Raw genomic sequence first — 12,634 nt, 5'->3', positions numbered from 1 at the left:
AAAACAGTAAAGACATCCACAGTAAAATTGTCTTCTCGGTGAATATGGTGAAACTAAATAAAGTAACAAAGAAAACATATATATAAAGATGTTAATTGTTAACACAAGGGCTTTTTTGGCCCTATAAAATAAAAGTGAAATTTTAGTATAATTAAAATTATAGTTTTGAGCGCTAGTGGTTTACACGTTACTTGAGAAAAATGAAAAGATTAAAATGAGAGTTGCTAACATTTTTTGTATAACAATACGAAACTCCACATATATATATATATATATATATATATATATATATATACATATATTGTGAGGGATTTTTCAAATATATAACCGACAATAATATTTGAAATGGTGAGGCAAGGAGCCTTGCTTGAGAATCAAATAAAGTAAACAACGAAGCTTAAAAGAATTTTGAAATGTGAAAAATGATGGTACCAACTTGGGTAGGTTGCATACAACGCACAACCAGTGGCATGGTGTGTGAGTGGAGATATTTTTAAGTGTGTTGAAAATATAATTTGGTACACTATGGTGTGTGAGTGGAGGGATTTTTAATTGTGCTGGGAATATAGCTCGGTACACCAAATGTTATAATACAAGTAGTTGAATATTTAAAACAAAAAATTTCTAACCAGTTGTATTATAACACTTGATGTACCAAATTGTGTTCCCCACACACTAAAAAGTTCTCATGTGAGTGTGTGATTCGTATGTGTCTATTTTTTTATTTTTTAATATTTCTTTCTAAATTTTTGTAGAAATCATTTCATATTTGTTTTATATACATTGTATGATTAATTATTTTGACATTTTAAAACCAATATAATCATGATATTATATTGCAAATAGTAATAAATTAATGGAAATATTAACAAAAAGCTTTCGGTACTGTTCGTTTTAACGAAAAATCACATTTTTACACTTAAAAAGTCAATCTTGGTACTATTCACTATATCATTTATTTTGTCCTTATCATTAAAACTCAAAATTTTCAAACCATTTTCATTAGTTTTCCTTAAATTAATAGGAACAACATGCAAGTTTGTCTCTAACTTTATCAGCCTAAATATTGACATTAGAATGTTCATTTAAAATTTTGAATATAGGTTTAATGGTGGATGCGCAACAACCATTACTTATCATGGAAAGCGAAAGTATGGCGGATGTAAGGCTCGTTTGGAACTGATATAAAATTGTTGAAAGTGTTTTTGATGAAATTATTTTTGGAACCAATCCTTAGTAAAAATCTAAGTGAATCCTGAAGATGCACTTTAAGTGTTTTCTAAAAGAAGTCCATGATTGGTGATTCTTGCAAAAAACATTTAAATGTTTTTGAAACCCAAAAATAATTTTACTAAAAACACTTTCAGTAATTTTAAAAACACTTTCAAACAAATTCATATACTTTATCAAGGTTCAAAATCAAATAGAATTTAGAGGTGGATAATATAAGATAAAAATATCGCATCCAATTTCAGTTTGGGCCTGAAGTTTGAAGCATGCATGGCTATTCATTTTCAAGCATGTCAAATCATTCATTTGGCTGGAATTGGATATCACCGTGGTCAAGGAACCTAATTAACAGAAGTTAAAGTTTCAAAATTTTTATTACTACACAAACGATATTGCGGGAGGAAGAATGAGCGCAAAACGCATGAGCGAATGTTATTAAGCAAATGAGTTACAAAGACTTTTGCTCACTACCCCTTTAAACTGAGGTAACTTATCGTTATTCCTACTCTTTTTTTTGTTGAAAAATGGTGGTAAAAGTGTGGTGCCAAAAATAATCAAGAGAAATATGGTGGTGACACGTGGATTTTTTGATAAAAAGACAAAATTACCCTTGAGGCACACCGGAACTCCAACACGCAAGCAGAGGACAATCACAACTCAATCAAGGTCAAAAGTAATCAAAAATAGGTATTTATTCAAAACCTATTTCATCCATCCTCATCAAATCCTTCCCATAAGGTAACCCTCAATTATTCATTCAAATTAGGATTAATTACCTAAATTAATTGATTAATTTCCTAATTAATTAATTAATTTCCTAATTGATTGCAAGATATTATTTTGACATAATATCTTCCAATTAGAGCCAAAAACCACCATAAGTGGCCGGACACCTTCTCTCCAAAGAGGGCCGGCCACACCCCTATATAAACACTCTTATTTCTCCAAAAACATAAGTCAATTCTTCTCCTAAAATTCTCTAAACACTTTTTCTCTCAAATTCTAACTTTGGCATCAGAGGTTCTTCGGCCAAAACCCCCCACCCTCATTCATCGTGGGTGCGTGATGCTCTTGGCCTTGAGCTTAGATGTTAATTGTTTTGCAGATGCATTTTCGTCCAAGAAGAAGAAGACGGAAATTTGCATCCACAAAAGCAAAAGCTCAAACAAAACTAACTGGGTCATACCAAGTAGATACTCACAAACAAGTAACTGAACAAAGAAGGAGGATTATCAAAGTAAAATTTGCCTAAATTTAAATCAAGAATATAGTTTGCTAAAGAGCATTATCAGGGTAAAGTTATAATGGCAAGCTACTACAAATAATTTTTAATGGACAACTCCGTACGTGTTTTATTTATTTATTTCTTTCATTTCATTTACATTGCTATTTAGCAAAGGACTTGTTCTTTAATTCGAGTACCTTCCTCGAGGACAGACGTTTAATTTGTTTACCTAATAGGGAGGCTCGATTATTTTTGTTACTATTATTTCAAGTTTCAACCTATACCACACACATTGCTCTCAAATGTGCATGACTCAGGCTTTATGACTCCACGTATATATGCATGCACAGTTAACCGCAGTAGAAATTAAACTTCAAGAACCTTCTTGGGTTCGATCAATTAGGATTTATACAGATAGGAGCTTCAAAGGAGGAGGTTGGGGTTTTCTCAACTACCTAGCTGCTGATGCTATTATATTGGTGGACCAACAAACATATCCCGGCATATCTGCTTTTCAGTTTCCATGCATGCACAAAAAGTAGGGTTCCTGGGTTCGATCGATTAGGGTTTATACATATAGGAGATTTAAAGGAGGAGGTTGGGATCTCAACTACCTAGCTGCAGCCTGCTGGTTCTAGTATGTATATAGCTGGACCACAGTCCACGGACAAGACAAATTAACCAAGACCATCACTATTATTTGCCTGAAATTTGGTAGCTATGATATATATGAAGCAGCAGCCCTTTAGGTTTAGGGAGGAAGCTCTGCATTTCCTTTGCCAACATGTCATAAAACCAATGTCCAGTTTTTAGACACGACATCAGACCAACCACTCTCTGCCTGTCATAAATTTCCAACATACATATGGTTAAAAACATTATTATCTTCGGATATATTTTATGGTGCTCTGAAGTATCTTTTCGAGATATTTAGTTGTTAGATTTTGATTATTGTGATATATATATATATATATTAAAAAATCCCTATTATCTTCTCTTTTCCTCTCTTTTTCATTTCCGATATACAATTTTGTAAGATCTATTCCATATCGTATTTCAATGAGCAGAACTGTCTAGCCTTTAGTTGCAGGTCTTTCCTAAAAAATCATACAAGAAATATATTTTTTGGTTGGGTAAACGCAAAATGCTGCATGCAAGATGGAGACGGGTAAAGATCATGTTGCTGCTAGGGTTCTGCAACAGTGCGCTTTGAAGTGCGAAGAGAAGTTGTTGGAGGGTGAAAACAACTTTATGGTTTTTGATTTTGAGTGTTGGGTCAATCTCAGCAAATTCTCAGAAATCTCGTTTAGGATTAAATGCAACTAGCTATAACTGCATGTTGCAGACTCGACCCCATAACTCTCTGGTGTCCAATTGTTATGACTGGCTTTAGACTGTAATGTCTTTAGTGATGTAACAAACAGTAAAACAAAAATGAATTCAAAATTTATATATTCCATATCATTTAACTATTGGTTTAGTCTGGAATAAAAAGCAAATGCTTTAAACACTAGCTCAAGAATATTTGAATGCGAATCAGTTTATTTTAAGCCTTTGTACTAAGCTTTTTATCCCTGTAGGTCATATATATTCCGACTATTCCTTTTTATAGAAGAAATTCTTAAGTCCGGACATCTAGACACATCCTAAATTGTGAGTATTTTTTTGTTTTTTGAGGTGAAACGATAATGGCTTTATTAGCATTTTTTTTTTAAAAGTACAAACTTCAAACAGGACATCTTGGATGAAATCACTTCAAAACAAAAAAATAAGGCCAACTTGGCCAATTTAACACATACAACACTCCAAAGCCAAAATAACTTCAATCCCGTCAATTAGAAATTCAATCACTTCATAATCCGTCTCGTGGGAGACTCTCCAACAAAATCGCCAACAAAACCAATAAGGGTACACTCTTCATACAAGCAACACCGACTCAAAAGAGGGACTACAAAAGAAACAAATAGTGACCACTACGATAAAGACTTTGAACACAAAACTACCAACCAAGTTACCGGTTGCATAAGGATAAACTGCACCAACGCCCCCATGAGACGTGAACAAAAGACACAAACCCAAAAGAGAAATCTAACACGAACAACAGCAACAGTATAACATACAAACCCCATTTTAGGAAAATTCAGCCCCATCTCTTTCCAAACCCACACTACTAGAAGAAGAAAAAAGAGGGAGTTTTAACAAAATACTCACGGTTTTGTTCACTTTTAACGAAAAACCACATTTTTACCTTTAACTTGCACTATTCACTATACCTTTAAAAAAAAGTTTTTTGGAAATTTTCGTTAGTTTTCCTATAAAAAAAAAAAAAAAAAAAAACCTAAGAAAGAGGATTTTGAGAGAATGATTGGATTGAAAAGGGACAAAAAAATAAGTGATGGATAACTCAAATCTAAACAAGTTTAGACACAAACTTAATCACCACAAAAAGGACTATTATTGGCCACAATAAATGAAAAAAATGAAAAAGAGGGAATGGAGCAGAGAGGAGGAGGAGGAGTTGAAGTGTTTCTCCTTACTCCTTCCCTACCGCAACTTTTGCTCTAAGTTTTCTATGGAGGCTTAAAAAATGAGAAATTTTACCAAATAGTAAAATACAATTTACAATAGATGGATTGGCAAAATGTCTTTAAGCTCTTATGCTAAAATAGTACAATTTTATTCTTTTAAATACATTATGCACCAATATCCTACTCTTTAAAAAGAAAGATTTATGTAGCGGCTGTTTCACTTGCTCAAAGTCAAAAGACAACAGTAAAATGGTATGTCTTCCATCTCAAAGTATGTTAGTTGGATTGTTAATCAAAAGGTCAAAAGGCCAATTTAGTATTAGGTCTAGTAGTATTTCTTTTCACTAATAATAAGTGAGAGATCTTAAATTCGATTTTCGTCAAAAGCGAATTTAAACCACATTATTACTAGTCCTTGTGAGGCTTAACTCACTCTTCACTCCCTAGTGTAGATAATATAGTTTGTTAAAAAAAAAAAGTAAGAAGGTACATGGTCAACAAATTATGATTGTATGTATACTTAACACTACTAATATAAAATGTCTAATTAGGATTAGCTTCTCTTTTGCAAAAGCAAATGAAAACGTGGTGTCCTTATCCAAGAGGCATTGTAATTTGCAGATGAGTAAATGAGGATCTATATAAAGTTATATACAATGTTTAAAAGCTGAAAGAAAATAAAAAGCTGAAAATTGTTCCAATATTTAGTTGTTATTATTTTAAAAATTCCATGCATTTGTCCTATTAATCATTATATCTTCTTTATTCCCCCGTCTTTATTACGTATATAAAACTCAGACATCATCATACAAATAACTTTAATTTATGTTTTCTATTAAAGAAATTTTCTTTTTGCTTTGGAATATCTATGTTCTTATCTCCATCATTCATTATTTTCTTAGGACTCATTTACTTATCGGTAATAAAAACAAAACAAAAAAGGAATGAATTCTATTTATGATTTCTCTTGCATTTAATTGCATGCAATCCGTAATAAAATCATCTAAAAATTCATAATGGAATAACTCAATTTAAGGAAGTTAATTAAGTAGGGGAGTTGTTAATCAAATTCCCTTTCCTCACTTTTTTTCATTCCAAAGTTATCCATTCTTTATTTCCCTATTTTCGATTAGAGTATCCCAAGAAAAATGTTAAAATGTCCAAATCAGCACTACTGTCAAAAAAGGTAGTAGTAATGTTTACCAATTGAAAAGTCAAATCTGATATGACATGACATAGATTGGCAGCCCTCACCCTTACTGCCAAAATTGAGAGCAACCTCAAAAAACTTTTAATTGATTATTAAACGCATTTTATTTAAAAAATTAAATATTTATTAAAATAATTTAATGTAATAAAATAATAATTGACACCCTAACTGCTACCCAAAAAAGAAGGGCCCAACTGAGATTGTGATCGGATTTTTCAAGTTCCAATTTTGTGCCAATTGTATAAGTTGAGGAGCTCAATAAAGGCCCATGGGCTCACCCACTCAGCCTTTAAAGTGTTGGGCCAATAGGCATTCGGTCCAGAGATGTTCAGACTCAGCCCACAAACAATCCTTTGTCTGCGAAATCGATTCCTTCCTTCTGGGTCCAGGATCAAAGCTTCGAGCTTTGGAAAAGAGTTGAGGGAAACAGACATGGCGGCTAACTGCGCGAGGCGAACCCTACAATTCTCTTCAGCTTCTGCAAAAACCCTACTCTCCCGTCCACCGTCTTCACCTTTCGCCTCCAAAGCTTCCAAGCTAACCGAACTCACTTCCCTCAAGCCCGCTTCTGCTCCTCGACTCGCTGCCCAGAAGCTCAAGTTCTCAAGGTTCGGTTTTTATTTTTGGAACTTTGATTTTTTACGTATGTTAGCAATTGATTGAAAAAATGCAATGGAAAACTGAATTTTGGGTCTTTTGGGGATCCGGGTTTTTTTTTTTTTTTTTTAAGTTTTGGTTGTATGATTAGTGATTTTTATTCTTCATTTTACTGAAATTTTGAGCATTATTAGGAAAACAGATGAATTTAATGTGATTTGAGCAAAACATCGTTTGTTTTCAATTCATGAACTTGTTATTTGTTGTGGGTACTAAAACATGTGTGTTGGGAGGTTTTAAAGAGTTTGTGTTTTTCAATTTTAGGCTTCCGGTGGAGTTGGGCGGTGCGCAGTCGTTGATCCCGTTGCACAGTGCTACCGCTTCTGCCTTGTTGACGTCGCTCCTGTCTTTGCACAACACCAGCTGGGGGTGCCTATCAGAAGGTACTTTTCTGAATTTTACGTTTGTTTTCATACAGTGGATTATGTAAGTGTCATATGTTTTTTAACGTTGTTGCATATTATCATTGATCATTTCCGAGAATCCAGCACGTCCCTCTTCGATAATCTTGTTAGTCAGAGTTGTACTCTCTGAAAATGAATAGGCGTTTTATGTTGGAACATCCTTGTTACCAACTTACCATGCCATGAACGGAAATGTATTTGTACTGCAGAAGAGGGTGTGAGTTATGAAATGTGTCTTATTACCTGTCTTTCAAGTGAGTTGAGATGGACCTGCGTGTTATTGATGTTTGATGCTGCACCTAGTTTTAAGGGGTTGCATTGTGCTTGCAAATTACAAGTCTCATCATGCCTTTTAATATTGGTCGGTTGGAGTTGTGCTTTAGCAAGATCTCTTCTTGCTGAGCGCAATGTCTGCCTATCAATTTTGCAAAACTACTAAATATGACCTCATTGTTTACTCTGTTGTTTATTTTTCCGTGGGAACGTTAACCAGAGAATCAATATAGTAACTTAAGTTATAGCATTTCTTATATTCGATACAGATGGCTAAGTTGCATGGTGAGTCAGATTTTTTAGATCTCTGTAAATCTTCCCTAGGAGAGGGAAAATAATGCTCTAGAGCATCGAGCTCAGCAGCATGTAGTATGTTAAAAATTGCTGGAGCAAAATAAGTAGCTAAGAATGCATTGTTCTTAGTATTCGTCATACATATTCTTGTGACACAAGGAAGGAAGGGAGACAAATATCTCGACTCTGGAATTTGTTCTATTATGTATAGGTAGAATGAAGAGGTCGCACTTGGTGCGATGGCAAGTGCCTTCACCCATGAGCGGTAGGTCTCGGGTTCGAGACTTGGGAGCAGCCTCTTCATAAATGGGGGTAAGGCTAGCCGACATTCACCTCTCCCAGACCCTGCGTAAAGCGGGAGCCTTGTGCACTGGGTACGACCTTTATGTATAGGTAGAATGACATTCCAATTGTTTAATATACATCATTTTGCTGCTCTCGTGGTTTTTTGAATGTCATCCATTTAGTTTCCTAGACATCCTTATATTAGATGCTCGAAATCTACTACCTCATCTGGATGATGGGGGTTGGTTTTACCTGTACTTATCGATGAATCTTTATGTGATTGATTGAGCTCACAACCAGAAAGTATGAAAAAACAAGAAAATACAAGGGTGAGTAAAAAAAAGGTGTACTTCGATGCTTTTGTTAATTGATAATACGTACCAAGTTAATTAAGGGTTCTGTTAATATGGCAACTCATCTTTTAATTTGGTAACTCTGGTCACTTTCCCGTATTTCCCGTTGATAATGGTTTCTTTACTGATGGGTGTTTGCTTTCAGAGAGCGTTGTCTGTAACCATGTCAAATAATACTATCTCACTGAGGCTTGCTTACCAGATCTGACGGATCATGATTCTATGTCCTCTAGGTTCCCTTCATTTTCTCACCTTGCATATTTTCATCAATCGCAGGTTTCGCTACTCCACTATAGCATGGCCTGAGCTGTTTCTAGGTACACACGGGATCGCGGAGTTTGTTTCTTTACAGGTTTCTGTTTGCAATTGAACTTTAATGTAACCTTGAAAAGTAGATTATCGTTTCATTCTTTCTCAATGTTTTTTCAGACTGTAGTTACGATGACCTGACATTCTGCATGTCCTCGTTCGAAATTTTGAAGACAAGAGATCGGGAATAGCTTGTTACAACTCTGCGACTAGCTTACTGTTGTTTTTGAAACAATTGGTAAATCGGCTGTTATGCTTATCGGGTTTATTGGCAATAAAGTTTGCAATACATTATTGTATCATGACAAACAAAATCTTTGAACTTTCCGACATGGTCGATTTCCTTAGAGCTCGTTTGATAGCCATTTTATTGTTAGATTTCAGTTTTCATTTTTTATAGCGGGAAAATATTGCAAACTTTGTAGTATTAACTTTTCAATGTGACAAAAACACAGTCCGGTACACAAAGTATCGTAATACAAGTGGTTGGATATTTGAAAAACAATTTCAATCACTGATATTATAATAATGGGTTGTGTTCTCGGCACGTTGAAAAAGTCTCCCCAACTGGGTAGTATAGGTGTAACTTATATTTTTCATATCCACAAAATTTTCTCGTACTGCTGAGGTTCTTTAAAAAAAATTTTGTAGAAAATCAATTGTAAGAAATTTTTTACAAAAGTATGAGATCTCTTATGTAGTTAAGTCTCGTCCGAAGGCATTCAATGTGAGAATTGCACTAGTCGGACAACTTTACCAAATATCTTCTCTTCTCAAACATTTTTAGACACATTTTATGCCCCTATAAAAATTCAAATCAAATCCAAACAAAAATCAAATTAATAAATAAACAACTTTCCCCCACCCCTTTTTTGGATCTAGGTAAATTTAAATTTAATGAAAGGAGAAAGTCGTGATATTATTCATTTTTGGCGGTGTCAAATATAGTTTTATCATTTATTGATCGACTTTTTTTCACCGATAATTCAAAAACATTACGTGACGCACCAGCAAAATCTGACCGTTGCCTCAACGTTCAAAACTTTCTGAATTTTAAAAAAGTAACCTTTTGGCACACATAGCTCCCGTTGCTAACGGTCAACTTAAACGTCACCTACTTCTTACCCTCAAACCCTTGAGAACTAAGAACTATCTTCAACTCCACAAAATCGAAAATCGCCACCTGGGTTTTCAATTTCCGACCACGATCGTCATCCTCCCGATTCTCCAACCTCGAAAAGGCGAAAAATGGCAGCTTTGGCACCGGGAATTCTACTGAAGCTCATGGACGGAATGAACACAGGGGTCAAGCCCACCGGCGAGCACCGGAGCGCGCTTCTGCAGGTCACTGATATCGTGCCGGCGGACCTTGACGAGAAGAGTCTTTGGCCCACACAGGGCTTCTACATAAAAGTCTCCGATTCTTCCCACTCAATCTACGTCAGCCTCCCCGCCGAACACAACGACTATGTTCTCAGTAACAAAATGCAGCTGGGACAGTTTATATATGTCGACAGATTGGAGCCCGGGTCGCCAGTGCCGGTGGTGAAGGGAGCCAAACCGCTCCCTGGCCGGCATCCTCTGATGGGTACACCGGAACCTCTAATGGGGCTGAGGGAGAAGGGAGAGAGGATCGAGCAAATGTCGAATTCAAAGCCTACTAGAAGGGGGTCTTGGGGAACAGGGCTTAATGGAACTGATGGGGTTTCGTCTCCCATGGTGTTAAAGCCGGTTCCTTTGGATTTCGACCAGTGCACTCCGGTTAAAGAGCGTGGTGGAAGAAACGGGTCGATGTCTCCGATGATTAGGGGGAGAGTGGGAAGAGATGGAGGGTTGAATTCAGGCATTCGGTCTTCGTTTGGTGGTGGACTTTTGGCTAAGATGGCGGATTCGAAGGGAGGCGAAAGCCCTGCATTGCGAAAAAGCTGTGCCATGCCGTTTATGTCGAAATTTCCTAGGAGTAGAAGTGTGTCTGATCAAGAGCCAATGATCCCAATTAGTCCCTTCAACTCAGCTGTAGGTACATTGCTCCTCTTTAGTAGTATTGTCTGAGATTCACCAATTGATTTTTCTACTAATTAGAATTTTTGTTTGTTGAAGAATGTTTGATTTTGTTTGTTGAAGACTTTTGGATTTTGTTTGTTCAAGTATGTTGGATTTGGTAGCTGAGAGTGTGAATTCTTGTTTTATTGTAGGAAAAAAAGAAGACCTCAACTCCACCACCGCGAAATGCAAGAGTGGGAACTTCACTCAGTGTGGCTGGAGATGCTGCACAGAAATCCTCCAACTCGAAGGACATGAACACGAACTCTCAGCAGCAGCCTCAGCCTGGTAACTTGTGCAACGAAAACAGCACTAGCCTCTGCCTCCCCATGAATTTACCAGGAAGGCTCAGCTTGCTCGGCAAAGTAAGCACTTTCATCTCCAAGTGTTCCTTCTAGTTTATGACCGAAACCAAAATTTTTCGGGTTTTGAGATGAGATTATGTTTATGCAGGAAGCTGTGCAGCATAGAGAGACTGCTCAGAAGATTGCCCTTAATGCACTCAGAGAGGCTTCAGCAACCGATACCCTTGTTCGATCTCTCAAGTAAAGCGAATACCCTCCTTTTTCTTATGGTAGTGCAAAATTTAACTTTGAGATATTTGTTTGCTAAGATACCAATGCTTGCTTTTGCAGGATGTTCTCAAACTTAAGCAGAACAGCTAAAGTGGATGCCCCATCAGCTTGCTTTGATAAATTCCTCGAATTCCATCACCAAATCGTCCAATCAGTTAACGATATGGTATCGATTCAAGCAGCTACTTCAGCTTCTGAAATGACTCAGACTACTCCAAAAGTTAAGCAGCAGAAAGATAAAGATCAAGATGATGAAGACCATTCCGTCTTGCACGAAATTGTTCAAAACTCCGTGAACTCAAAATTGAACCTATCGAAAAGAAGGTGCGCTTTGTACAAATCGGTTGCAGCCGTTCCTGAAAGAAGCGAGCAGAAAACGACAACGTTTGAGAAGCTCCTGAGAAGCTCTACACATCAAAAGCCGAAAGCACCATCCACTCCGCTTGGAAAGCTGAGCCTTGAAACCATTGGTGAGAACGACGAAAACAAGAAACCGGCTTCTGCTAGTTTAAGCAGCTTAAGCAACACAATCAGGTTGAGTGAGCAGATAGAAACAGAAGCTGGGAACTGGTTTATGGAGTTCATAGAGAAGGCATTGGAGACGGGGATGAAGAAATCAAAAGGCACGACAACGGATAAAGATATCCGAAAAGTGCCTCAATCTCTCATTCTTAGATTGATTAATTGGGTGGAAGTAGAACAGTGTGACAGCAGCAAGCGGCCTGTGCATCCGAAAGCAGCGCAGTTGGCTCGAAAGTTGAGGATCAAAGTGAAGAATCCTTGAAGTGTTGGCCTTGGTTGTGTTTGTATTAGCAGTACCATTATTTGTTGAATTGAATCTCTTATTTCCATATGTTTACTAGCATGTACTCAGGTGGTTAGTAGAGGGTGTAGTGTATTTTACTTGTGGAAGAATACACGTGAATAAAGTTGTGGAGGGAATCCTATTCCCTAGTCAATTTGGCATCAACGTTAAGGGCATCTCCGCATTTGGACAATGCATGTATCCCGCTTCTTAATAATAACGTAGTTTTATTTAGATCGTTCAATTATTTAATATTCATTTGAAGATCATCATAAATAAAAAAATCATTTGAATCACAAATCATTTATGCATTCTGTTACAAACCGACTAAAAAAAAAAAAAAAAAAAGTCTTTCACCCTCTTTTGGTTGACAAAATAGTTTTATTAATATGTAGTTTAGAATTAAATAAAAGAAAAATTAACAAAAAAAATGAAGTTCAAAT

At 36.2% G+C, this 12,634-nt stretch overlaps 2 protein-coding genes across 2 annotated transcripts; both read left to right on the top strand.

Moving 5' to 3' along the window:
* The first annotated feature begins 6,531 nt into the window (after positions 1 to 6,531).
* LOC103431860 (protein NONRESPONDING TO OXYLIPINS 2, mitochondrial) lies at positions 6,532 to 9,082 on the top strand. Its single transcript, XM_070815532.1, has 3 exons — positions 6,532 to 6,801; positions 7,115 to 7,233; positions 8,736 to 9,082. The coding sequence occupies exons 1-3, from the start codon at positions 6,626 to 6,628 to the stop codon at positions 8,753 to 8,755; spliced, it is 315 nt and encodes a 104-aa protein (XP_070671633.1). The 5' UTR covers positions 6,532 to 6,625; the 3' UTR covers positions 8,756 to 9,082.
* Positions 9,083 to 9,855: 773 nt separating this feature from the next.
* LOC103431859 (uncharacterized) lies at positions 9,856 to 12,356 on the top strand. The gene is made up of 4 exons (XM_008370030.4): positions 9,856 to 10,784; positions 10,964 to 11,176; positions 11,265 to 11,356; positions 11,447 to 12,356. Exons 1-4 carry the CDS (start codon positions 10,017 to 10,019, stop codon positions 12,168 to 12,170), a joined length of 1,797 nt encoding a protein of 598 aa, XP_008368252.4. The 5' UTR covers positions 9,856 to 10,016; the 3' UTR covers positions 12,171 to 12,356.
* The last annotated feature ends 278 nt before the right edge of the window (positions 12,357 to 12,634 follow it).

This window comes from Malus domestica, chromosome 16 (genome assembly GCF_042453785.1).
Source record: "Malus domestica chromosome 16, GDT2T_hap1".
Lineage (NCBI taxonomy): Eukaryota > Viridiplantae > Streptophyta > Magnoliopsida > Rosales > Rosaceae > Malus > Malus domestica.
The sequence above is the reverse complement of the archived record's forward strand: the minus strand, read 5'-3'. Positions and strand labels throughout refer to the sequence as shown.

Coding starts and splice junctions, on each gene's coding strand:
- LOC103431860 (XM_070815532.1), top strand. CDS start 6,626: ATGGCGGCTAACTGCGCGAGGCGAACCCTACAATTCTCTTCAGCTTCT. Junction 6,802..7,114: donor CAGAAGCTCAAGTTCTCAAG/GTTCGGTTTTTA, acceptor TTTCAATTTTAG/GCTTCCGGTGGAGTTGGGCG. Junction 7,234..8,735: donor CTGGGGGTGCCTATCAGAAG/GTACTTTTCTGA, acceptor CATCAATCGCAG/GTTTCGCTACTCCACTATAG.
- LOC103431859 (XM_008370030.4), top strand. CDS start 10,017: ATGGCAGCTTTGGCACCGGGAATTCTACTGAAGCTCATGGACGGAATG. Junction 10,785..10,963: donor TTAGTCCCTTCAACTCAGCT/GTAGGTACATTG, acceptor GTTTTATTGTAG/GAAAAAAAGAAGACCTCAAC. Junction 11,357..11,446: donor ACCCTTGTTCGATCTCTCAA/GTAAAGCGAATA, acceptor TTGCTTTTGCAG/GATGTTCTCAAACTTAAGCA.